At 40.8% G+C, this 27,419-nt stretch overlaps 2 protein-coding genes across 5 annotated transcripts; both read left to right on the forward strand.

Moving 5' to 3' along the window:
• Window positions 1-895: 895 nt before the first annotated feature.
• On the forward strand, window positions 896-9,254 carry fsta (follistatin a). Of its 4 annotated transcripts, none has more exons than XM_077522740.1 (6): window positions 896-1,163; window positions 1,680-1,877; window positions 2,013-2,231; window positions 3,631-3,855; window positions 5,392-5,622; window positions 8,053-9,254. In XM_077522740.1, the coding sequence occupies exons 1-6, from the start codon at window positions 1,073-1,075 to the stop codon at window positions 8,133-8,135; spliced, it is 1,047 nt and encodes a 348-aa protein (XP_077378866.1). In that variant the 5' UTR covers window positions 896-1,072; the 3' UTR covers window positions 8,136-9,254. The 4 variants fall into 4 exon arrangements, with proteins under 4 accessions (XP_077378866.1, XP_077378868.1, XP_077378867.1 ...); XM_077522742.1 differs by lacking the exon at window positions 8,053-9,254 and adding an exon at window positions 5,767-6,439; XM_077522741.1 differs by having other exon boundaries at window positions 897-1,163; window positions 1,680-1,871.
• A 911-nt stretch (window positions 9,255-10,165) lies between these two features.
• ndufs4 (NADH:ubiquinone oxidoreductase subunit S4) lies at window positions 10,166-26,691 on the forward strand. The gene is made up of 5 exons (XM_077522256.1): window positions 10,166-10,331; window positions 11,887-11,965; window positions 24,978-25,150; window positions 25,236-25,309; window positions 26,483-26,691. Exons 1-5 carry the CDS (start codon window positions 10,228-10,230, stop codon window positions 26,584-26,586), a joined length of 534 nt encoding a protein of 177 aa, XP_077378382.1. The 5' UTR covers window positions 10,166-10,227; the 3' UTR covers window positions 26,587-26,691.
• Window positions 26,692-27,419: the final 728 nt, after the last annotated feature.

Here is a 27,419-nt window from a genome sequence, read left to right on the forward strand (position 1 = left end):
TTGTGGTGTTGTTGAAAAAGATGGGATCACCGGGGAGAGAATATTGGGGGGGGGGGTTGCTCTCGGATTGTCTAGCCAGCCGCCAGATCGTATCGTCACCTCTCGGCGGAGTCTGCTTGGGAAAAAAAAAAAAAAAAAAAAAAAAAGAGTCGCTCCTCTTCCACTATGACAAAACTCCTGCAGAAGAGGTCGCACAAGGACTTCTGAAAGGCACAAACTTTGCCGCGCCGTGTGTACACGCGCGTGTATGAGCTCGTGTTGTATGTGTGTGAGCTCCATTCAGTGAAACGTAACACCCGGCTCCTCTGTCTGAAGCCCCTTCGGAAACAGGTTTGATTATATTTAAAATCCTGACCCGGGAGAGAAACCCAAACAACTGTCTGTACTAATTTTAGACGCATGCGCGCCTGTGGGGGACCTGCACATATTATTGGTGCATGGAGGTGGTGATTCTATCGCAAGATTTACACATTTGTTTGCAGTTGGTGGGGTGGGGGGGATATCAGTTACCGCCATAGAAGCCCTTTTAAATGGATGGACAGATGTCCAATAACAATGCAGAAAAGCACCTTGAGACATGGAAGAAATTATTATTATTATTATTATTATTATTATTATTATTATTATTATTATCATTATTTATGAATTTATTAGTAAAATAATAGTTAAAATAATAATAATAATACAATTATTGCTTCCATAATTTCTCTTTTTTGGTGCAGGAGAAAGTTACATGTCACCTGACTGCATGGAACGAAATAACTTTGGTAAGAGAAGAAGAAGAAGAAGAAAAAAAAACATCTCCCCACCCCCACGGCAAAAAGGAGACCGCCCACCAGAGACAGTCAACCCGAGACCCCTTATAGATTTAAAAAGAGAGGCTGCATTCTCAGACTGACACTTATTCAACAGTGCTACCTTAAGCAGATTACTTTTTTTTTTCTTTTTTTTTTTGCGCTGCCTCGCAGGGTCAAAACAGGCGCTTTCGTGTTGCTGCCGCTTCTTCTTCTTCTCCTTCTTCTTCTTCTCCTCCTCCTTCTCCTCTCTTTCCACTTTGCCTTCTTTCTCCATCATGTTTGGGATGCTGAAAGATCACCTCCAGCCGGGCTTTTTCTTCTTCTTCGTGTGGTTCTGCCACCTCATGGAGCATCAGAAAGTTCAAGGTAAGGCATTCTCATCTTTGATCAACTTTTATTTCTTCCTCTCAACCCACACACACATTCATCTGGAGTGCACGGGCAACTTTTGTACATTTTTGGGGGGGGTTTCGTGAGGTGAAATAGTGCGCAAAACAGGTGCCGTTTGAAGTGAGATGACAAGTTTTCTGTTGTTTGGAGTAAGTTGTGGCAAATTTGAGAAGGATTTGTTTCTATGTTTTTGTTTTTATTGCAAATGTTTTGGCTTGAATGAAGCCACCTACGCATGAGTCCGATTGTGCTAAACATTTGGTGTAGAAAGAAAAGCGTGTTCGGCGCGTCATTGCGCGCCGCTGCTGCTTATTAGTGCTGCATGTCTAGACACTCCGCGGCTGTGGGAATTAGGAGCACCCTCTTTTTTTGGTGCTCACATTGTACGCGCTGTCACTCACGCGCACAGGAGCGAGTGCTGAAATAGCTTGGGGGGGTTTGCTTGTGTCAACTTTTCATTTGCGATGTATTTTTGTTTGGTGTCGTTTCCAGCTGGTAACTGCTGGTTGCAGCAGGGCAAGAACGGCCGCTGCCAGGTGCTCTACATGCCCGGGATGAGCAGGGAGGAGTGCTGCAGGAGCGGGAGACTGGGCACGTCCTGGACCGAGGAGGACGTCCCCAACAGCACGCTGTTCAGGTGGATGATCTTCAACGGCGGAGCCCCCAATTGCATACCTTGCAAAGGTGGAGGTGCACTCAATTTCCCTTGGTTTGCACATTATTACGCATGCGTATTTTCTCCTTTAAAGCCGTGCGTAATCGTTGGCGCGCCAGTTGTAACCGACTTGGTTTCGCTTCCCTCTGCACACCCCCGCTGCGTAATAGAGTCGTGCGATAATGTGGACTGCGGGCCGGGCAAGAGGTGCAAGATGAACAGGAGGAGTAAGCCGCGGTGCGTTTGCGCGCCAGACTGCTCCAACGTCACGTGGAAGGGACCCGTGTGCGGCTCGGACGGGAAGACCTACAAGGACGAGTGCGCGCTGCTCAAGGCCAAATGCAAAGCGCACCCCGACCTGGACGTGCAGTACCAAGGAAAATGCAAAAGTCAGTCCCTTTCTATCTGTCTGTCTCTCTGTCTGTCTGTGGATTTCTCTCTCATCTCACTACCTCGTCTCTTTCGGGCAGAATCTTTGCATCTTCAAAACCATTATTTTTCAGGGGAAAAAAGAAAACAACAAACAAAAAACTTTGCATATATTTGGAGTTGTACTGTATCGTTAAAGTTTTCAAGCTATTTTCATCACATTATGGGTTGTTGCTGTTTTTCTTGGATCACTTTGGTACATTTTTCGAAATTCGCACCACAGTAGGTGTATTTTTCGAAACAATTTCGTACAAATGGCAAAACGTCACGGATTACTTGCAAAAGTCATGAATGTCTTGCTCAGAATTCTTCGTTCATCTCTCAAAAGTGAAAGTCAGTCATTGGGCATGTCATCAGAATGACGTCTTTGTGTCATTCTGTGCAAATTAATAAGACTTAATCATGTTATTAGAGCTGTCAAAAGTAATCAATTAATCAACAAGTAATCGATTATCAAAGTAATCAACAACTACTTTTAATAAAAAATAAAATAATAGTATTGTTAATAGCCATTTTTTAATTTAAAATTGTCCAAATCCACTGATTTCAGGATATCAAAAGTAATTGTTTACTGATTTCTGTCATTCTTCATGAAAGAAGATTTTCTTCTGTCTTTAATCAAAATAAGACATTTGCAAACATCTGTTTTTACTTTGGAAAACAATGACCGAAGCTGTAACACAGTACAACATCATCAGAAATCATTGGAAAAAAATGCGTTTGTAATACACTTTAATGAAAAATTAAAATTAATCCGATTAGTCGATTAATCAATTGAATAATCAATAGATTAATCGATTCTAAAAATATTGACAGCACTAAAATATATGTACTTTGTGCTAACGTTGTGATGAGCATTATTCTAAATTGTAAGTGACACATGCAGTGGTCCCCAACCACTGGTCCACGGCCCAATACCGGTCCCTGTTTCGTATTGGGCCGCACAGGTGGATTTATTTATTTATTTTTTAAATTTTCTTTCTTTTTTTTTTTTTTTTTTTTTTTTTAACCAGGAAGAACACGCCTTTTTTTTTTCACGATTATCGCATGCATGGATGTGCCAAAGCAAAGCAAAGCAACTTGTTCAAAGAAATAAAAAAAAAACTGCTTTTTTGATGCGCACAAGCGACACACTTATGTTCAAAACTAACAAGTAGTTTTGACATTTTCAATTCTAACCCTAGAAATGCACCGAAGAAACTGAGAGAAACTGTAATTTCGAAAAACAAACTCATCATAAGGAACGACTAATTTGTGAAAAAATATCAAATTGACCAAATTTGGACTTGGAAGGTTTTCGCCCGACAGCATTGATTGTCTTGTTATTGGATTGTGTTGTAACGCTCCTCCATCGTGCAGAAACGTGCCGTGACGTGCTGTGCCCGGGCAGCTCCACCTGCGTGGTGGACCAGACCAACAACGCCTACTGTGTGACGTGCAATCGGATCTGCCCCGAGGTGACGTCTCCCGAGCAGTACCTGTGCGGCAACGACGGCATCATTTACGCCAGCGCCTGCCACCTGAGGCGGGCCACCTGCCTCCTGGGCCGCTCCATCGGGGTGGCCTACGAGGGCAAATGCATCAGTAAGTAACACCCCCACCACTGCACCCCTTCCACACATACTTCACCTCAAACGAGAGTGTTGCTGCCAACATTCCGTGGTGAGTGTTTGCTCAAGAAATGATGGACGCTTGATTATTTCCTGATGTTGGCAACATTTCTCCTGATGGGGGAGTAGAAAGGAACAGCAAATCGTAGTGCAGGAGTGAGCCAAGTCCATCAAATAGAAATACTCCCATACTTTTTTTTTTTTTTTTTTTTTTTTTTTAAAGTTATCTGTACTTTATTTGAGGATCAATTTTTGCAACAAATTTTTACTTTTACACTGAATTTATATACACATTGACTTTTCTACTGCATTTTAAACAATATTTTTTGTTTTTAATACTGTACTTACTTACTGTATATTAACATATAAAATACAGCAAAAAGTAATGAAAAAATTATTTCTATATACTACAGATTTCTGCAATGTAGTGGATACAAAAGCTGGTGGGGATTTAGATGTTCAGAAAAGGGACAGTTGTGACGTAGAGGAACGTGGACCAGGGAGCTTTAGTGACAATAATGGAGAAGCTTAGCTCTGCAATTTGTTTAGTAATTTATCAAAATGTGCATCGCCCAATGGTGTCTTGAGATTTGTTGACCCAATTTGGAGAGTTTTTTTTTCTTCTTCTTTTTTAGATACAATTTACAAGCGAATTACACTTTGTGTTTCTCAAACGACCACATCACTTTGCTTTTAAGTCCGCTAGTTTAAAGGGGAGTTAACCTTAAACATTTCTTGACGATAATATGTTACATGTAAACGCACTACTCTAAACATGACATTCTGATTAATATTACATTTGTGGAATATGAGTTATGAAGCAAAATCCAGCCGTTTTTATCCATCTCCGGGGACGGCCATTTTGCCACTTGCTGTCGACTGAAGATGACATCACAGATGCTCAGGGCTCAGGCAACGACCAATCACAGCTCACCTCTTTTCTGAAGCTGGGCTGTGATTGGTTGTTACCTGAGCAACTGTGATGTCATTTTTCACTCGACAGTAACAAGTGGCAAAATGGCCGCCTTCTGATATTGATAAAACCTGGTGGATTTTGCTGCTTAACTCATATTCCACCAACATTATATTAACGAGAATATCGTATTTAGACTAGTGGGACGTATAAATGTCAAGATTTTTTCTTTTTCATTTCCTCTTTAATGCTAACACAAGGGACAACAACATGTCATCTATTTGGTGGTGTCATAACAGTCTATGTATAATAATAATACTTGCAGGCTATTTCTTAATGACACTTCCATTCATTTAAATTAACTATTACTTCACTAACAATGTCGAATCATCAATTCTACTTTTGCCAGTCTTTTCCCCTCATAAGTGTCTGTACTTTAACTATATAGTGTGAGTATTTCTGCCCCTTCTGGTCAGGTGCGGGTTTGCATTAATAGAAGATCACGTGTGAAAACAAATCACATCAAACAGAAACGGCTCCCAAACCGTACATATCACTCTTTCCCCAACCCCCTCGCCTGTTCTCTGCGCCCCCCAGAGGCCAAGTCGTGCGAGGACATCCAGTGCGGCGGTGGCAAGAAGTGTCTGTGGGACGCCCGCATGAGCCGAGGACGCTGCTCACTGTGCGAAGAAACGTGTCCGGAGAGCCGGACGGACGAGGCGGTGTGCGCCAGCGACAACACCACCTACCCTAGCGAATGCGCCATGAAGCAGGCCGCCTGCTCCGAGGGGGTGCTGCTGGAGGTCAAGCACTCGGGATCTTGCAACTGTAAGTAACATACGACAACACGGCCATAAAAAGAAACACCCCCCTCCCATGTCCAAGGTAAAAAGACAATATTCCACATTGCTAAAAAAGACCCCCATGCCCCTTCCCTTCCTTTCTTTTCCTTTCCCTGAATTCCCACCCCAGACACACCACCAAGTACAGCTTTCGCAAGGAGAACGGACTTGGAACGGAACGGACTTGCATGATGTTGTCTTTTTTTTTTTCTTTTTTTTTTATTCCCCAATGTAATTCCTCTGCAAAGCATTGTAACAGAGAGACTAATTCAACGCGAGTGACGTGGGCGTTTGCAGTGGAACAATCGTCATATGTAAATATCCACATGTATGTGATGTGTGCCGGAGTATATTTTGCCTTAAATCTCATTCAGCCGAGCAACTAATGGAGCGATTCCGTCATACGCGCCTGTAACTATAAGTAAGGGTGGGCATTTGGAATACATTTCACAAATACAGGCGATTTAGCTAGCCTCTGAATGTTCTGAACTCCTATTTCCATGCTGGTAGAATAATGGTTGTTGTTTTTTTTTTAAGTGTCTTTTTGTTTTTGTTTGTTTTCATGGAAACGCATAATGGAGGCTTAGCGTTTTTTTGCTTTTTTTGATGATTTTTTTTTTGGTTTGTTTAAATGATTTACAAATATAGGTTCTTTGTGCCCCCACTAGCCTAAACGCATCATTCTGATTAATAATTGCATTTGTGGAATATGAATTAAGCAGCAAAATCCACCCATTTTTATCCATCTAAGGGGCAGCCATTTTGCTACGTCCTGTCGACTGAAAATGACATCACAGTTGCTCAGGACTCAGGTAACGACCAATCACTGTTCACCTGCTTTGTGAATTTGACATCATGTGATATTCACAAGAGCCGTGATTGGTCGTTACCCTAGCCCTGAGCAACTGTGATGTCATTTTTAGTCCAGAGCAAGTGGCAAAATGGCCGCCCCCTGTCGTCCCTTGCCTACGGTGCTGGTTGGCATGGGTTCGCCTCCTCGCCTGGGAGGCCATGTAAGTTTGTGTACTGTTTGTGTGAGTGAAAAAAATAAAAAATAAATAATGGCCACCCCTGAGAAGGATATAAACAGGTGGATTTTGCTGCTTAATTTATATGCCACAAACAAAATATTAACCAGAATACTGTTTTTAGACTAATGGTGCTGCATAAAAGATGTCATTTTAGAGAACATTTGTTAAAAAAAAAAAAAAAATTCCCATACATTTCAATGGCCGTCAATTCTATGTGGAGTTTCGCTATTTTGATATTGGTCCATATCACCTCCACTGTAGCTCGGACTAGTCGCATTCACACTCACACCTATGGACAATTTTGAGTCTTCAATGAACATGCACGTTTTTAGAATGTGCAATGACTACGAACTATTCATATAGAGCACTCTATTGTCATAAATTGTCAAAACGCAAGTTGTCTCAACAACCAATGAAGCCAATCATATTTTATTATAATGCCCATCCATAGTTGTAAATTCCCCAATTCACTTTACTAGTATATTTGTGTGTTCTTGTTTGAGTTTATGTATAAATATGTTTTATTTCGCTCAGCTGTAAATCAATCATTTCCACTGTCTCTTGTGAATATGCCCCCACTAACCCTTTTCACGATATTCACGTGACGGTGATTGTAACATTGGTGTCGTGAAAGGTCAAGACGAACGGCGCATTTGAACCTTGATAATCGCGTGTAGACTACCTATCTATCTGGAGAGCAGACAGCGTTTGTCGGGGGCGGGGGGGTTGCTGGAGGTTAAAGCGGTTGTTGAAATTGAGCAAGAGCCCTGAAGGAAGTATCACATTTACATTCCATGTTGCTCCGCTCAAAAGAATGTCTCATTGTTAGGTTCTCGTGCTATGACACCCGAGGGACCAACTTTACGATCACCTCATGGGTTGAATATTTCTCAATGTGATATTTGACATAGGAAGCTCACCCACATCCTGTTTTCATCATTTAAAAAACAAAAAAACAAAACAAAAAAAAAACTTTTATTGTCTTTGCTGTTTTCCACTGAATGTGATCTCATATCCGAATGTTTGGATTGACGAGGGACTGCCATTTTTTTTTGTAATACTGTCAGCCTTGCTTTGTTGTATTTTTTTTTGTTTTTTTGCATTGTGTGTCCAAAATGTAAAAAACAAAACAAAAAAAAGTCAAAAGAAAAGGAAATACCTCAAAGTTGTGTTGCTGATGTTTGAGCTGTTCGAAGCAACAAACAGAGCAGAAAAGCTGCATTTCTTTCACAAATCCACCCCGATCCACTGGACCCCGGACCCTCTGAGCCCCCCCCCCCCTCCCTTCTTTCTTCAACCCCCTGACCAGCCATTTGTAGACCTTATGACTCACTAGTGATGTCTTGTGGTCGGCATTCATACAACAGCTATATTCCTTCATATAGCCATCAGAGAAGAGCAGGAGGAGGATGAGGACGATGAAGACTACAAGGCCTATGTCCGTTTATCTTCTATACTGGATGGATAGCCACTCAATCGACACCCCACCCCACATGACCACCCCCTTCCAATCACGCCAGTCCCAAGGAACCATGTCCATACTGTACATGACGTGTATGCTTATTTATTTTTAAACAAAAAGGAAGTATACATATAGTCCAGTCTGCTTAGATGTTTATTTATACTTTTTTTTTTTGTTGTGTTTTCTTATTTATACATTTACAATGTCAGGCTTACGATCTACCACTCATTTTCTCCCTTTTTTTTGTTGTTGTTGTTGAGCTTTTTACTTTTCTTTGTTTATTATCATGAAGAAATATATTTGTCCAAAGAGAAACAGTGTTATTTATTTGTCACGTTACCATGTAAGTATAAGTCCTCGACAAATGCTGTAAATTGCATTCCGCTTTCATTCAGCTGTAAAAAGACAAAAGAAAGAACGAAAGAAAAAGAAAATCTGCTTGTTACTGTCAAATCTCTATCACAGATGTTTATGTCACACCTACGTAAATGCATGTTCAGGCTGTGTGTTTATTTATTGGGAATATATCACCTTGTTTTTATGTACAGATGTGTTTTTGGTTTGTTTACAGATCATAATAATAACTGACCAAAGGGAGCCTCTCAATGGTTTTTCCTGAACAAATGAAACACAGCAGTAATTAAAAATGGAAGAGAGAAAAAAAAAGAGCCATTCAATTTTTCTTTTCCTGTTTTTCAGTTCACTTTTAGGCCTTCAGCTTTGTTAGCGTTCTACGATAGCATTTATAGTGTCGCATTAGAACAATAAGAAAAAAAAAAAGGTACGTTTGGGATGATACTTGATGACTTTGGAAACAATGTGCCATTAACATTTGTGCGCTGTTGTCTTTTCCCTATGCCAATGTTGCTCTCGCAGAGCTACGATGGGATTAACGCGTATTTTACTGCAGTATTCAACACAATATCACATTTCGACACTCTGTTTCTTTTCTCTTTTTTTCCTGTAATTGCATTTTTATTTTCAAGCATCAGCAAGAGAAATACAAAATTCTGTTATGAATATATAGTTTTGTATTTTTTATGTAAATGTCATATGTACATACAAAATGTTTGAGGGTATTTGTACAGATATGAAGAGTAAAACAATAAAAGTTTTTTTTCCTTATACATTTTCCTGACTGTTGTCTTGTGTATCTGACTAAAAATGGCAAAATTAAATGGAGAGTACATATAATATGTTCAGTACTTTGGAAAAGTCCATCATTTGATTCGCTGTTTTAGCCTCTGCCAGGGCTAAACTGTTAATAACAACATCATTGTGCATATTTATCAATAGTGTAAAGTCAGGCCTGCACTATCGGAAGCACTGACGCATTTACAACTTAAAGTGTAATCATACTTAGAATGTGTCTGTGCTACATTATAGGGTATATGTTAAAACTGAATGCCATGAAAAAGGTACATAATATAAACAAAGTGATTTGTCATTATAGGTCATTTTTAATGTTTGTGTCATCCTGTTATATCACCATGGCATCTATTTATTCCTGTAGGATGTTAATTATGCAAACCCCCCACCCCTGCAACCCTTGTGAGGAATAAGCGGTCAAGACAATGGATGGATGGATGTTTACATATGATTGGCAAACAGAGTAACTAATATAACAAAAACAAAACCCCATAAAAGTGTACAAATCAAATGATAATTTCCTGTTTTTTCCCTCAAAATCATACAAAAAAACAAAACACAACAATAACCTGTCCATTTATCAAATGTATGTTCTAAAAAAACATTTCACCAAATTCCGGAATGCCCAATATAATAGACATTATTTTATTTATTCTATTCACTTTTCATTCGTACTTGCGTACATGTCCAAGTCAGTACTTTTATGTATTTTGATTTTGCTCAAGTAAAAGGGCTCTACCACATCTGGACTTCCTTCACCATAACATCGTTTTAGAGCAATTGGTTGCATGGATTTTGTAAATATCTGGAAGTGATGACTCGTTTAAAGGGCTGTGGAAAAAAAAATCTCCGTCTTGTGCAACATGTACATGTCTGGATTTGAATGGGTCGCTCTAGGCTGCCACACTTTTTCGCGTTCTTGACTGTTTTGTCCCTCCGTGGCTGCCGTATGTGCTTGTTGACAACAAACATGGCGACCTCAATGTCACTTGTGGGACTGGGACGTCTTTCTTTGATAAACGCGACTTCTAAAGCGTTCCTGAACCCCCTCAGGTAGATATAACCTAATTTGTGTGGTCCTTCGACGTGGGTTTGCGCGGCCGTGGAATGAATTCGGAACAAATGCGACTTCTAAGAGCTAGAGAAAGAGAACGTAGCACGCAGTCTGTGTGGCTAGTTTGCCACCGGCTAAAAGTACACTTCAGATGCGTTTATGCCCTATAAAAAAAAAGAAGACTTAATAAGTGGAAGGTAAACGTACGTATTAACCATTTAAATGATTGTGTCAAGGCTTAAAAAACATTAAAAACAAAGAAATGTCTTAACGTCCTTTAAAACACTCAGCTCGACAGCTAGTAAGTAGTAGCCAATGCTACCTCAGCTGGAATCGAAAATTAAAGTTGCTCAACAGTTTCACCTATTGAAATGTTTTTGTCATGACTGGAAAAAGAAAACAAACCCCAGTAAGTCTAGAGGAAGGTAGCGTAGCCAAAAATTGTACTAGTAAGTAAATTGTAGTAGTAAGTAAGATAAGTAAATGGTTACGAACAAACAGAGGAGCTAACTACAGTCTGCTGTACCACAATCAAGTAGTGAATCTCCATAATGCCAAGGAAATGGCTTGTTGACAACTTGACAGCCGAAGATGTGAAGTTTTTAACTGTATCGTATGCTTTAATTTATCACCATATCATGCACAGCTCTATCTGTTGTGCATTTGGTACTATTATCTAATTTATTCCAGGATGCCCAGTAACATCAGGCTAAGGGGCTTCAATGAAAACTGGCCTTTTAGGTAGCAATTACATTATCTGTTAAAATGTTAACTAATGTACACAGTAGTAGATTGTTTCTGTTCAGTTGAAAAGTTTTTGTAGTCTGCCGTGTTGCAGGTTGAGCTAGTCAAACAATAACACAAGCGGTAATGGATACAAAGTAGCAAGCTGAATGTAACAGAGTAAAAGTAGCATTTCAGCTCATCAAAAATACTTGGTCCGCAAAAACTAATTGATTAAAATTGATTATTAAAAGGGTTGGCAACAAATTTAATTAACAATTTGTTGTGTTGTTCAATTATTACGTTAGTCTCCCTCCTGAGCTGCCTAAGTCCCTCCCGGATGACCGAGATTCTCATCCTATCAGAATGGCATTAATACAGTATGAATCCTATTTCACAGAGTAGGAAGAATATATGCTTGTGACTTATGAGTATCATTGTATTGTATGTCATTATCGGACCATGTTTTTCCAAATCCGTACATTATCGGCACCGACACTACAGAGGGCAAAGCGGTGGAGTGTCTTTGTGATTGTTCAAAAGAATGGCGCTGTGGATGCGCATTGCACATTGACAAAGAGCTACACTGTCGGTCCTCGTCGGACAGTTGACCACAGTTGACACGAAGCACGTCCTGTCATTAGGATGAGAGCCACACTCGGCCAGAAATTCACCAGACAGAAGTAATAGTTGGCGGGGAGGGGAGGGGGTTCCCACTTTGTTGCTTCATTTTCCGCGATAGTCTGACTTGCGTAATTGTCACTTTTGCCGCTTGTCATGTATTTTATGATTTGATTTTCTCCGTGTGTAATGCGTATCTAATGATTTTAGGTTTACAAGCACATCCGCACAAAGGCTGGCAGAGGGAGCTGGACGAGACACACAGCTTATCACAGTTGATGAGAAACTAGTAAGGACTCCCTTCTTGTTACAACGTGACGCGCAAATTGATGCTTGTCTCATGCGCTGCTTTCCAACTACACAATGCTTTTATCAGAGGCCAGAACAATTACGCTTTTGTGGAAGAAAATGTTACAAACCCTTCTAGTCGTCTGCCAAATTGACCCTGGAATCAGTCAAATTGGAAACTGTGTGAAATTCTGGCAAGCACTATAATTATGATACAGTGATTTGCGCTGATGGGAGACATAAGGTAAGGTGAAATGATAAAATGACTATTACAAAATATTTCAAAAAAATATGAAACTTGTGATTTCAATAATATTCATTACCTTAAAAGCTGCAATCTTCTAAACCACCTGCGAAAAGTGGCATTTATTTTTATAATTTACCAGTAAGGAATGCAGACAACCGGAGGGTAATTCCATCCATCCATCCATCCATCCATCCATCCATCCATCCATCCATCCATCCATCCATCCATCCATCCATCCATCCATCCATCCATCCATGGGGTGAGAGGTGGAGTAAATCTTGGCCTGGTCGCCAATCAATTGCTTCATAGAACCAAACAACTATTCATACATTTAGGCAATCTTCTTGTCCACAGTCTGCATTGAACTTTTAATGTGTAGGTTTTTGGAATATGGGATGATGCAAACCAGGAGAAAACCCACACAACCACAGGAGAAAATCCAAATTCCTCACAAGAGACCACGAGCCAAGCTCCAAACTCAGTTTGATGTGGCTGCTTTGTGAATACACTGTAAATGAATATGGACCGAATGTAGCTTTTGTTTTATGATCCACTTTGGGCCTTGTATGTTGAACTTGCAGTCTTCACATTCCGAATCTTCTGAATTTATTACTCATGAACTTGCTCATATTGTTCAGCTTAATTTAATCTTGTAAAAACATCCCACATAATGAGTCTTTAGGGGGTTTGTTCATACTTTTCATATGAAGTAGCGCAGTTGTTTTTGAACCTCACACCAATATAAGTGAAAACAAAAGTAGTGTTGTTCTGATACCGATTTTTGCCTCACGATACTGATTCCGATACCCAGCTTTGCAGTATCAGCTTATGCTGATACCATACCGATACCTAAGGTTTTTTTTTTCTCAACATGAAAAAGCTGCCCTACCATTGGTTTAGAGCATTCAAGGGCCAATAGGATGTCTTAGATCAGCATGCAGTGAACATGTCACATATCAGTGAATGTTGTGCACAAGCAAGACACGAGATGCTGCATCTAAAGTCCTATATTAGCCTTGGAATTAATGGTATCGGCATGTTACTTGTTAGTAGTCACAGATACCGATACCACTGTTTTAGTGCAGTATCGGGGCCTCTGCTGATACCAGTAACGGTATCGGAACAACACTAAACAAAAGCAGATTCTTTGAAATGCAATGGAACCACAAAAGCCACAAGAGATGTCAGAGACCAGTTAGATAGTTTTTATTTTTTTGGCTTTTTAATTTTTTTTGGCAATACCTGATCCATAAAATGCAGACAAAAGGAAGAAAATACACTTGCAGTTATGTGAAGTATGTGGAGTCTAGCCCTGGGCAAAATTCAACAATTTCAGAATTCAATTCAATGGATGAATATGAATTTGAATATGATTGGCAGGAAGTGAATTCAATGCAATTCAGACAAACTCATTCTCATTGTGTATGTCACTAGTGTGCTTCAAACAAAACAGCCATTTTAAATTGTTTGATAAAGCAAGGAAATGTATGTATGGCGAAAAAAGTGCTGTTCTACTATCATAGCAAACTTTTATTTTTTCTTACAATTAATTTTTGTTTTAATTTTAATGGTCTGTTTATCCAGACTCCAGAGACGTGCTGGGAATAAAATTCGGCCCGAGAAAATATTCATAAATGGTGGGAGACGGACGACATGCGCCGAATCCTATTTGTCGATGCGGATTTATTTGGGTGGGGACACTGGCCGACAATTTAATTCAATTCAATAAAATTCTGAATTTTACCCATATCCCACTGAGGGAGCAAACGTTTTCAAAGGTAGTGAATGTTGATTTCTCGTCAGAGTTTGTCTGGTTCGTTCAAGATCACAACATTCTCTAAACATTCTCTAAACGTTAAACTAATGTTTTAATGTTTTTTCTTTCGCAAGGAATTTTTTTAACATGTTCAACAGGCAAAAAGAGACCAAACCAAACACTAAACTTTATTTGTTCGCATTATTGCTCTAAATGACAATATTTATATTTAGAATTGTCATTAATTTATAGAATTAAAAAAATGGTTTACACAAATGTACCGATAGAAAGCAAAATGAGAGAAACTGATCATTGGTGATCAATCAATGGTGTATATTTCCATTGTTTCTTTAAAAAAATAAAAAATAAAAATCAAATTGGTTTTGAACAAATCCGAGGTGGACAATTGTCTGGGAGCAGATTATGCTGGACCTTAAGAGTTCCTACTGCTAAAGCCATGAAAAGACAAGTGAGATCGGAGATAATAAATAGGGAGTTTGGTAAGAATGAGGGAGTCTGTTGTGGGCCTGTTTTGGGGTTTGCTAGGTTGGGGGTGGGGGGCTCGGTTCTGTGTGTGGGCAGCGTCACTGTGCTTTTGTCCCGCACCAAAGCTGACCATACTGGCAGACAAACCTTTGGCTGGGTGGAGTGTCTGTCTCTGTCCTCTCAGTGGGGGCTACTGAGAGGAACAGCGGACAGGAGGGGAAAAAAAGGGCCTCAAAAATGAGGAGGGGGTGGCGGTGAAAGAAAAGAAGCTTGGAAAAAGTTTGTGAGACACCCTGAGACTCGCGAAAAAAGAAAGAAAAAAAAAGACAGTGGCCACTTCAGTGTTGTCGCCCACAGAGGACCCTTTGTGGCCCGCTGTTACTGGTGAGGGCGGGAAGAACTCCAACACTTGCTCAAACGGGCCCAAAAAGAGAGGCCCTCAGCTGTTTACAGTACAGTGGTCCCCATCTCACATGGGAGATGCTAATGGGAGCACTCTCCCTTTTGGGCATTCAGACTATGTCAGCACGCTAGTCATTCATCCGAACGTCAATAAGTGCGAATTGCTTTCTGGTTAGACCAATCAAACAAAGGTCTCAGTCCGCCGAGAGGTTATGTCGGGTTTGCATGCGGCCTCCCTCCCGAGCAGCCCGAGGAGAAAGTGCTGTGTCGTGGTGCCAACATTTTTGAATAACCTCATTTAGATGAGCTTGCATATTGGCCGCGGCAAAACGATCTTTTGATATAGCGCCAAAAAGTCTTGTCTGAATCTTTGGGTGACATTCAGTATCTTGCCCATCGATCCCATCTGTCCCAAACAAAACAGTGCTTACAGGAACTTGCATCCGCAGTTTGTGCATTGCTCATCTCCATTACAGATGGATCGGGAGGTTTGAGGGGTGGGGGGTGGCTGGATGAGTCTCCTGGAGCTCAGGATTTTTCTCGAGCTTAGAAAGAATACTGAGATAAATAAACCAATTATTTCCTGGATGTTGTAAGCCTAGAAAGCTTATGTCGTTAGAGTATTAATAAAACAGAAAAGTCTGGTATTCTATATGAAGCATCAAAATTGTGAAATCTTTTTGTAGATGTCCCCTTCCCATCTCCATGTTTTGTTGGCAGTTCAAACTGTATTGTCACTCGCCAATGAAAGACATGTCCACTATAGACACATCAGTAACATTCTTAACTGTTGCGGGGAAAAAATATACCATAAGATTTATTGGATAGCAACTAACATTCATTTCGCAATTAATAAAAAAACAAGTATTTCCTAGAAGCCATTCATATCCAGAGGAAACAAATTTAAATAGTTTTCTTTCTATCATTGAAATAAACGTTAATGCAAATGGACTAAAAAAAAAAAAAACCTACAGAATGACAATAACTACCCTTAATACTTACCATTTTGAGCAATTTAAAAAAAAAAAGTTTGACATGTCTCTGCCACATTGTCAAAAAAGCGCCTCAATTGAGACCCTGCCAAAAAGAAGAAAGGGGGGGGGGGGGGGGGGGGGGGCTGCGTGATGGAGCCCCAGTGCCCAGAGCTGTTCCCTAGACTGCCCATGCCGACCTGCTTTTGTTTGTAATTACTGTTTGATTAAGCATGCTGGGCAGCTCCCAGCGTCCGGCTGGCAGGCCACTGATACACAGCTTTACACGGAATGTCTGCGACCTCCCTCACTCGTGGCCCAGCCTTCTGCTTTGCTTTCTCGCCCTTTGGCAGAGATCGTTTACGCCGCTAGTCCCGGAAAGTACGTAAAATAAGCGATAATCCAATGCCAATATGTCTGAGTATCTATGTTGAATTTAGCTGAGGGCAAGCACGCTTCCTCTCTCCACATAAAGACAACACCATCATCTTAAAGTGCTTGTGAAGCCTTGTTATAGAGTTCTCTTAAGGCACTTGGGTTTTACAAGGGAGAGGAGAGGTTATTGGTGAGTGGGGAATTGAGAGGGGAAGCAAAGAAAAGACATATGCTGAAGCATGGATCTTGGCCCGTTTAATGCTTAGCACGGTGAGTCTTCTAACTGGGAAATATTTACTTTCTTGTACATTTAGAGGAGTCTTTCCTGGACATCTAATGTCCCATCTGAGCAAAAGATTTGTGGTTCAAACTCTGTGGGGTGTTCAGTCCAAAGGGTTCATGATGTCTAATTCAGCCCTAAACTGAAAACAGAATGCAAAATGTCAGATTGTCTATCAAGGTGATTGCTGCAAAGACACAGGCTACATTCATAAGCCCCCACAATTGTTTCAGATTCCTTTATAGTTGTGTGGCAACACCGCCAATGGAGCCAGCAGTAGAACTGCAATGTTCGCAGATAACGTCTAACTGAACTGATCTGATTGTGAGAAAACCAAACCACATCTTTCTTGGCGCCAAGTCCGTGCCGTCTTGTTATGAAATACATGAAAGCTCCAAGATGCGTCCAATTATCATCGTCCTAATTGTGTCACAACCAATCACGCTTTTGCTTAGTTCGTATGGCGTAGGGAAGTTTTGGACAGCGTTGTTATTACTTCTGCCAACGAGGCTATGTTCTCATCGGTGCAAGTTAGGCTGTCAGCAGCTTCTCAAAAACTATCCAAAAGATGTAGTGGGTCGGTGGTTTATGTAACCTCATTGCTCTGAATTATGTACACCATAACCCTCTAAATCAGGACCTCTGCCTTTACAAAGATGGAAGTGGAAACTACAAATAGAATGGCCCTCAATACGGATTAGTTTCAATGTTTTGTTGGCATTAATAGTACATACTAAGTCAACAAACGCGTGGAAGGTTATCTACCCGGAGTTATCGTTAGCCTTTGACTAAAAACAACAATGGAGAGTATTAGCTTAGTGCAGATGTAGTAGTTTCTGGTAATTTTGAAGGAATTCAACTGGTCTTGTGGTGTTCCACAAAGTTTGATCCAGCACAGACATTTTTCGTAGTTGTTTAGGGAAGGGAATAAACCGGACAGTGTTTCTCTTACACAAGCCGTGACTACAGCAGGACGCCGGTTAGTTGATCGGGATAATGGCTATCACTCTTATTATACAAGCCGTAACTTCAGCGTTTAACTATTTTTATTGGATTTTTTTTTCTTGGCTTTGGATAACCACATCATAGGGAGCTGCATTGCTTTGTTTGCCCATAGCAACATGCACATGCCGACGCAGACGTGATGTCTTGCGTCTTGATTGGTTTACTAGGTCACGCGGGCGTGGTTTACAGTAAGGTCAATTGCTCAGCCATGGCTAGAGCACAAACCTTGAAGTTCAGTTCAGATTTAAATCATCATTCCCATTTCTGTACAACTTGGTACTTAACCATTCATAATGTAGTTTTTATTAAGAATAGGAACAAAATGTTTACCTTTTACTACCATTTCCATGACATTTCGTGGAAATTAAAAGGTTTTTGTGTGATCCTGCTATCTAGACAGTGGACACAACCTCTGAGGTTAGGCAGAGATAAAAATGAACATGATAATCAATCCTAACTGAGCATTAGTGGTTGGACAAAAAGTCCTTTTGTTTCATTATTGAATCAATTAACTAATACCATTAGCCAGTGAGTAGACATTCTCACCATGGTCGTTGTAGTAAAAGCTGCTGTTATTCAAACAGGAACTTGTTGTCATACTAACAATACAACATAAAACTAAAATCAAATGAGTTTCCTTGCCCAGGGAAGAGACAGAATCACTATAAAACGCAAACTGCTCGCAGGCGGGCTATATTTAGCCCAAGCAGTTTAAGTCGGCAGCACAGGGGTGTATATTCTCTAAGCCTGTCTAGCCTCAGACACCGAGCACGTTCGCGACAGCAGACCCAACCCCACCTCCCATCCCCTCGCTCCCACCCTAGACACAAACTCAAGTGTGTTTTGTCTGGACGCTCTCTCGAAAGGCACGTGAAATAAAAAATGTCAGCTGTGTCTGCGGATGTCGGATGTCATTGAAGGGCGTCAGACAAGTGGCTTTATTCTGCAACATCCAGTAAATAGGACTTCATTCATTAGCACTCTCTTCCATAGAGACTAAGCCTCTTAAGAGGAGTCCTTAGCTCTGTCAGTGTTGAGCTATTTTATAGGCACTTTCCAAATGTTGTTGGCAGAGTGAATCAAAAGCTTGCATGCTACTTGTGTTTACTCCGATGGACACAGTATGTTTATAATATGGACACTGTCTGATTTCATGTGAAACCACATATTTTGTCCCCCTCCTGGCTCCTTGTTGTAGTTGTACCATTAAACAACTGGACGGACTGAGTAGACTAATCCACCAAAGAGTAATGTATCACTGTTGAGATTTGTTGGAAGACTCCAGACTACAGACAGGCAGGATAAATGAGTGACAAATTCTAATAGCTGGTTCCATTTCAGATCGTGTTTCAGGTATTTCAGACTCATGAAGCTGTCATTCCAAACACATTTTCGTTGGCGCTTCAAACTGTGCTAACAACAATGTGTCAACAGTGTTTTTTATTGATTGCAGTCCAGTGTTTGTTGTTTGTTGTTTGTCCAGTTGTTCTCGATCTGCGCTATTTTAGTAAAGATGGAGGCTTCAAAGTCATTTTAGCATAAACTCTCAACATCTGTCCAAAAGAACACTCGAACCAAGCATGTATAGGGTGCAACACAGCAGACATGATAGCCACAAAGGCCCATTCGGTCTTTTCTATCCTGATGGTATGCGTAATGTGAGATTCAAGATGACCCTCGCGCCAGCTGCTTCTTGTTCTCTTGGCCACGACCACTCCCATACACGAGCAAGCAACCTGAGATTTGTTTCGACGTACAAATCAGTAATTGGCAAACTTTTTACACTTCAAAGATGTTGCGAAGGTGGGAACCGGCAGAGGTTGTTGAGTGAGGGTCTGGGTCTGGGTGCTGCCTGGACACCGGGGCGGGGGGTGGGGTTAAGGGTGATGTGTTTGGGCTTTCAACACATGCTGACTCAACATGATTCAGCTCCACTGACCCTCCGACCTCTCCGGGCTGCCGACCTGCAGCTTTGCCATACGGATGTTTGTGCTACGATAGCCTGACCGTATGACCGACGTGTCATAGTTGTCATGGCGTCTGCTGTCGAGTGAGACATTTTGTCAAACAATCAGGGTCCATCGGTCAGACACTCAATCAATTATTTTAGTTGTCACATTAGAATGAACTGAATTCCTTTATTTACAGGTAGCACAAATAATCGCTCATAATTTGACTCTAGAATAAGAAAAATTGTTCCACTTGTGGGCATCTCATCTTTTTAAATTTGTAATTGTCAAGTGTAAAAAGATGTAGCACTGTCAAATTAATGAATTACTCGACAATCAATTATCAAATTAATCAACAACTATTTTAATAATCGAGTAATCATTTGGAGACATTTTTTTATTTTATTTTAAGATGGTCCAAATCCTCTGATTTCAGCATATCAACAGTAATTGTTCACTGATTTCTGTTGTCCTTCATGAATTTCCTAAATCCTAAAGCGCCTGCCAAAACACGTCTCTATAACCTATGGGTGACTTTAGAGTCACCCCCGAAAACCTAAAGTTTTTCTGGAAATTCAACAATATTGTCAATGCCTACTAAAAATAATTGCTATCTCAGCTCCTGAAGCAGATAATTCCAAAAAATTCAGGGCTTACACCTGTGAACTTACACCTATAAAATAACCACCAGTGACTGGTTAATAAACAGTAATAAGGGGGGCAAAATGGTTCTTTTAATACACTTTAATGCAAAATTAAAATAATCAGATTAATCGATTGAATAATCGATAGATTGATTCTAAAAATATTCAATAGTGACACCACTAAAAACATGTAGCCACTTATAAATATAAAAATATTTACTGAATATACAGTATGTTCAAGTGCTAAAGAAAAAGCAACCATGAAAATAGTAGCTGAGGTCTACTATGCTAACGTTTTGCACGTCCACCTCTTGGCGTCGTTATACGCAGATGATTTTCTAATAATTGAGCCGTCAAGAAACAACACAAACAGATGTGAATTTTCTTTTTATGGTTTGTTTTAGGACTAAAATAATCCTCTTCTCCTCAATAGCCGCGAGGGGAGTATCAAGTGTTCGAGCGAGAAAAGCGGGGCTAAGCGAACCAACAGCAACGGACTCGCCGCTCCCAGCTCTTGGCGACGCTCCGCCAAAACTCCGTGAGGTCTTTCGGTATTAGCTGCTAGTCCTTATCCCCCACGCGTTTTCTACCTTCATCCAACTTGGCTGCTCATGATCTCAGATGAATTGTCTAGTGCGTTTTCTTGGATGTTGTTAGTCAGAAATATTTTCAAGGCACTTTTATTTCCATTTACTTTTGCCACAAAAAATCCTTAAAATGTACCCTACTTTTTTTTTTTTTTTAAATAGATCTGCAAATGAAATCAGCAAGAATGTTGAGAGCAGATATCACTGAGGAGGCAAAAGTAGGTTTGAATTTCCACTGTAGAATCTGTGGGAAATGCATTGCAGGAAATGTGAACAATCTTGAGTAAATCATTCAAACAATATGGACATGATGTTGGCTGGAAGAAAGTTTGTGTCTGTCCCACATACACAGCCGCGCTTTTTTGAGCCTTACTAAGCTTCCTTAGCTGTGCCTTGATATTTTTTTTTTCTTTTTGGAAACAACTCTAAAAGTCTGACAGTCATGGTCATTAATGGCAGATTGAACGTAACCAATCAGGATTAAAGGAGGGGAGGTCATCCAAGTGCAAAATAACAAAATGCTCTAAGTGGACAGGAAGTCAGACTTAGCTTGAAATGCCAAAATAGGGCCAAAGATCTTTGATTTCGTGGTTACTTTGAGCATTAAAAAAAATCTCATATGATATTTTGCTTCAACCTGCAGTTCAGATATACATTCTCACAGTATATTTACGCAGCCATATTGTGCTTGTTATCATGTGCATGCGGCGTTTCTGCAGGTCCCAGTCAGCGCATTACGGGTACCGTCTTTTAGCATTGTGGCGGCCCCACCGCGACAAGCCCCCCCCCTGTGCTCTTTATTTGGCATGCGGCCCGGAGGTGTCACAAATACCGATACGCTTTCACGTGACGGAGACTTTAGCGCCGGCGCCCCCCTGCTCTTAAGCTCTGCATTCTGTCTGCGCAGCCAGGTATTGTCGGGGCCCGTGAAGGCCCTGTGAATAGTGTCAAACTTGATAGTTCTCATTTTTGCTTCCTGTACGTGGCAGAAGAAAAAGTGCCCACCGTGCGGGTTTTTCCTTTTGTGAAGGCTGCTGCCTAGTCCTCCTGGGAACACATCGCATTCCAGCCACAATCGTTCCCTTTGTGAATCGCAGTATTGTGGCCCACAGTCTGCCGGGTCCGATCACCTCGTGAGTGCTCGGTCTCATGTATACGGACCCACGGTCCAAGTCTAGACTCCTACTTGTGCTTACAGTGGCCCATAATGAGCTAAGTGTGTTTCCAGTGCCTTTGTTTTGACACATCCTAGCGCCTTCATCAAGGACCTTTGAGTGAGATGTGATTCAAGCACCACTCAATCCGGATGAATCACTCACCGTACTACTTCTCTTACGTCTGGATGGTGAAATCGGAGTGTCGAGTGTTCATACTAATGCTGCTGGACATAACATATACATGTTATCTTGTCGAGTGAATGTAAAGAAAATGCATTTTACGTTTCTGTGTCAAAAGTAGGGGTGTCAAAATTAGTGCGTTAATTTAAAGTTCCTTTAAAGCCACTATTTTTTCTTTAACGTGATTAATGACCGTCTCTTACTTGGAAAGCCTGTACTGGGGGAAATTCTAGTCGCAACGCAGCAGATACATCCACGTCAAAATTTAGCAGTATTTAATAATAATGTATATGTTTTGGGAGACTGGGGTCAATTTGTATTTTACATTATTAAAAATGCAGAATTTAATGTTACTTTATGTAAAGATTAGATAGCTCTTAATATGATGAAAAGAAAAATGCACTGATCTGTCACCGTCTTACAAATGCAATTATGCCATCTAGCGGCAGAAAAATGACCAACACAAATCAATATCAAACTCTGTTTTTACAGTACAGTACATCTATTTAATTTTGACTCATTTTTATGAATTATGGAATTACTGTATCAATGGTTAAAAGATGCAGCCATATTTCTATTAATTTAACCCTTTCCCCCCACTTTTATGTAAAGAAGAGTATGAAAGCAGAAAAAAATGCACATTTTATTGTACATTTAGAACAGATGTAAAATTTGTTAAGTATTGATGTCAAGCAATTAATCACGATTAAAACTTGTAATCGCCTAACACCCCAAGTCAAAACATTTTTTGGTGTGAATGGCGAGAATCAAACATTCTCACAGTAATGATGTTGTTCAGTACATTCCTGATTGAAACATACGGTATATTACGGTATTTTACGTATTATAAGTCGGTTGGGAGAATAAGTCGCATCAGGCGAAAAATGCATCATGAAGAAGAAAAAAAAAAAAAAAAAAGCAGGTCGTTCCAGAATCTAAGTCACATTTTTGGGAGGACATTTATTTGAATTGTCCGATGCTGAGAATCAAGTCTTGGTTTGGTCTCTTGGATCTTTCTGTTATCAACATCCAATTGCTACTTAAATCCAGCCGACGGCAACGTTTCCAAACATGTTTGGCTTTCTTCAGCAGCTTCCTACTTGCAAAGGAAAACAGCGTCGTCTTAATTTAGTTGCACTCTCACACTGTCTTGGGTGTTGTTGTGTCATCAGCCATCCGCCGCTCTCCCTTCGGGTGAAGAGAACATGTTTTTCTCTTCTCGGCGACACGCAGGAATTGTTAAGGTTAAGTAGATGGGGCAGACGGAAATAATTACCAAGCACTTGTGAATTCTTCTCCCCCTTTTTGTCCCTCCTTTCCTCTTCACAATCCTTTCAATGTGCAGATCTTGTTTATAATTACATTGAGTCACAGCACGGCCAAAGATGTTTCGTCGTTTAGCAGTTGGACCTGTCATTTATTTATAAGGCTTAAATAGCGTTGGAAGCTCTTTTGCTGCAGCATAGACGGGCTTTTGTGGGGAGTTCATGCAAAGCGACCCCGCCACCCCCCGCCTTCCTCCTCTCTACGAATCAAGCGGCGGATGACAGACAATGATGAAAATTTGATTCTTTCAAGTTGTAATGGGCATTGAAACGTGTAAAATACTTCAATTGAAAGGGAAGGCCTCCAGTCTTGGGTGGCTGCTGCCGGCGCGATGGGAGGTTCGTCTGGGGTTTGTCGCCCGCTTCCCATCGCTTGTTTGCTAATTCGGGCAAGAATTGGACCCCATCTTTAATATAGCTTGAAGGGGAACCAGTTGCTCCGGAATATACATCTCCACCAACCACCCGAACTATTCCATCTTCTTGTTACAGTGGCCTACTTTCTCTTGGTGGGAAATAGGGCTGTCTTGTGACTATCAAATAATTTTAGAATCGATTATTCCATCGGTGAATCAAATTCTTTATATGGGGGGAGATTAATAGGGAGGCTAATAAAATGAAAAGCCTGCACTGGCTTTGAACGATTACTGCACTCTTGATTAATAAAACTAAAAAAAAGGGTTGTCTCTGAATTTCATAATTCATTAGTTGTCGATTTCATCCATTAATTTTGACACCTCTAGTGTAAATATATCACCACAATCATCAGGCTTTTACTGACATGTTTGCAGTGGGACACCATAGGAACCCCCCCATTCTTTACCACAGACTTTTTGTCCTTGTAACTTTTACTTCCACAATGAGTATTAATGATTTTGGCAGAGATGGCAAATCCCAATCCAGAAAGTAAAACTGTGCCACATTTTGGCTTTAGCCTCAGGTGCTAGCTAGCTAGCTCCCTTTCTAGCTCCGTGGTGCTTGTTTACCTGCTAGGGAGCTAGCTAGCTTTCTAGCTAGCATCAGGTGCTAAACCAAACTCGCAGGGTTTTTACTTTCTGGACCTGTATTTGCTACTTCTGGATTTTGGTGAAAAAAGGTCTATCTGGGACTCGGGTCACTGGCCTGTGCGGAGGCACCTGTAGGCTTTTGTCTTATATTTAAAAGAACTGAATCCATCCCAAAAGGCTGAAGGTAACTTGAGTTTCTGGACAGCTGTGGGAAAGATATATCTTTATGAAATGTTGACATTTACATTGCCTTTAAATATATGTTCAAATCAGAATCAATAAAACGTTTTTAGTGTATAGTATAAAAGTGGACATAAATATTGGCTCATGCATGGAAAGACTGCGTAATTCAAAAGATATAGTCTGCTCTCTGGCATGGAGAGCACATTGGCGTTTTCGAGCACCTGCAACTCAACCCCCTCCCTCGCAAATCTTTCATTCTCAAATGTTGGGGGGGGGGGAGACATCATTTAACAAATCGAATGGAACATCCTGGAAGAGCGCAGTTTGAGTTGATTGCCAGATAACGTAGCATCTGAAGCAGATGTTCACCTCAGTTCACCTTACCAACTGCGTGTGACTCGACATAGTCATACCGGAGCTTCATTAAAGGTCGTTTGTGCCTCTTGTTTGTACTCCCAGGACATCACTCCTGTGACAGGGGTGCCGGAGGAGCACGTGAAAACGCGCAAAGTTCACATCTTCGTGCCCGCCAAAACCGCCATGCAGTCGGGCGTGAACAGCACCAAGAAGTGGAAGATGGACTTTGACACCAGGGAACGTTGGGAGAACCCGCTGATGGGCTGGGCCTCAAGGTACGAAACCGCTCGGTAACGACGCTCGTCAAACACGTTTTACGTACAAGGTTCTTGATTGACTTTTTTTAGTTTTGTTTTGCAGTGCTGATCCCTTATCCAACATGGTGTTGTCTTTCTCCTCCAAGGAAGACGCCATTGCTTTTGCGGAGAAAAACGGTAATTATGTTTCAGCCTTTTAAGCAAATTGGGTTTGTTCATTCACGATGGAAGTCAACTATTCTGTAGGGATATTGGCCTCTGACTTTTTTCCCCCCAAATTTAAACACCAATAAAGCTGGTATCTCACTAAGTGGCAAATGCTTGCAAATGTAATTGTTTTTTTCCCCCTTTTTTTTGTTCAGGGTTTGTAAAATGTTGCACAGTTTTTCTTGTCACAAAGAAGTTTTGAACATGTTCAGGCAATGTTTTACTGTCTTTGTGAATATCCTTTGAGAAATAGAGAACTTTTGAGAATTATGAACCCACTCGCTAGAAACGCAACATTTTCAAGCATTCACCACTCAGTGAGCTACCAACATGTGTTCGATTTAAAACTTAAGGGAAATTTATTTATTTATTTATTTAAAATTTCAATTAACTCTCTTCACTTGTTTTTGTTAGAAGTGAAAGTTAAATATTTCGGTATTGTTATAAATTGGAAAACTATATTCACTTAGAAAACTTTAGGGAGCGATTTACTTGTCTCGGCCCTGGAAAAAAAACGTATTGGTGGTTTATCACTACAATTCTGTGTTAATTTTCTCATGTCTTTAATTCATGCATGAGATAATGTCACAATATTACAATTGATACGCATTGTGTACTGTTTTGGAAGCAAGATAGTTTCATTTAAAAAAAGTTATCAGTCATAGTGGAGAGTGGGACGATAATAGTCCACTCAAAGTTTTGTTGTGTTTGAGTATCCTTATTGGATCAAACACCCTCCATCAGGTCTGGAACATAGCAGAGAAACAAGAAAGATGTTTACCATAGTATTTGTAAGCATATAGAGTGAATACAGGCTGACTTTTTAAGTTAAACAATACAAATTTTCTCCTCAAATAGCCCTAACGATCACACGGACGGCTTCAAATACACATTCAGATATAAAGATTGGAAATAATTGCATCCAAAGTGCGAACGAGTGGATTAGAACTGCAAGTTCAAACAGGCCTCAGCGCATCTGGGAAAAGTTTGTTGAAAAGACGTCCGTCCTGTGTTTACGACTGGGTGACAACAGCCAGCTCGCCGATGTCCGCCCGGCGCCTTCGCCGCAGTTGGAAGCGGTCCAAGGCGAGCATACGCGACGTCCTCGCCGACCAGTCACTCACGCTGATGTTTGCCCTCCAGGTTGGAGCTACGACGTCACCGACAAACGGAGCCCAAAGCCTCGCTCCAAATCCTACGGAGCCAACTTCTCTTGGGATAAGAGGAGCAGAAGGTCCGCTAAGTAAACTCGTTCGGCATCTGTTAGTCGCCGTGACCTCCCGTTGCCCCGCCCGCAGCGGACTTGTACAATTACTGTCAATAAAAGCTTCATCACACGTTGAAAACCAAAACCTTGCCGTCATTATCGCTTTCATTTTTCAAACATTCACCTCATTACCGACTTCCTAATATTTTGCACTTGATTCATGAAGTGTGAGGAGGCCGAGGAGGAACAGATTAGATTAGTACAATCACAACCTGTTTAAACGCTGGGATAAATATATGTGTTGGCTAAAGCTGCTGCGTTTTCCTGGGCGACATTTTCTTTCCATCTGCTTTTGGAGTTTTCTTTCCATAGATGATGGTTAAACCCTCAAGAAAACATGATGAATTCTTGCTGTTACTCACAAGCTTCAAAAATTGTCGATCTTTTTTTTTTTTTTTTTTTTTTTTTTTTTTTTTTTTTTTTTTTTTTTTTACATTTTTTGTCATTTATTCCACGAACTGCGTCACACATTCTGTTTATACTAAACATACTGGTGCGCCGCATAGCCACGCACAGACGAATAACAAAAATCGTAGCAAACGCATTTCCGCAGTAAGGTGGCGACCGGTTTGAAAGAGGGGCTCGACGCTTGGCGGCGGACTCGCTCCCGGAGCTCGTTTGCGGCCTTTGTGTTCAGTAAACAGTGGTGTTACTCTGCCGCCCGGTCCCACTCTGCGTGACTGCGCTGGCGTTCGCATACCAGCCGTGGGTGCCTAATTGCTATAAGCCTTCGTTAATTAACGCACTGCATTGCAAATCTTTCACAGCCTTGTGCTCGCTATTTATGTTGTTCTGTCGCCGGGCGCATCAAAG

Source organism: Festucalex cinctus, chromosome 5 (genome assembly GCF_051991245.1).
Source record: "Festucalex cinctus isolate MCC-2025b chromosome 5, RoL_Fcin_1.0, whole genome shotgun sequence".
In the NCBI taxonomy this organism is placed as follows: domain Eukaryota; kingdom Metazoa; phylum Chordata; class Actinopteri; order Syngnathiformes; family Syngnathidae; genus Festucalex; species Festucalex cinctus.

What these genes read in the sequence shown, in the direction of transcription:
- fsta (XM_077522740.1), top strand. Translation starts at nt 1,073, where the DNA reads ATGTTTGGGATGCTGAAAGATCACCTCCAGCCGGGCTTTTTCTTCTTC. An exon ending in CATACCTTGCAAAGGTGGAG is followed by an intron (nt 1,878 to 2,012) that starts GTGCACTCAATT and finishes GCTGCGTAATAG; the next exon opens with AGTCGTGCGATAATGTGGAC. An exon ending in CTACGAGGGCAAATGCATCA is followed by an intron (nt 3,856 to 5,391) that starts GTAAGTAACACC and finishes TGCGCCCCCCAG; the next exon opens with AGGCCAAGTCGTGCGAGGAC.
- ndufs4 (XM_077522256.1), top strand. Translation starts at nt 10,228, where the DNA reads ATGTGCTTGTTGACAACAAACATGGCGACCTCAATGTCACTTGTGGGA. An exon ending in GCGTTCCTGAACCCCCTCAG is followed by an intron (nt 10,332 to 11,886) that starts GTAGATATAACC and finishes TAATGATTTTAG; the next exon opens with GTTTACAAGCACATCCGCAC. An exon ending in TCACAGTTGATGAGAAACTA is followed by an intron (nt 11,966 to 24,977) that starts GTAAGGACTCCC and finishes TTGTACTCCCAG; the next exon opens with GACATCACTCCTGTGACAGG.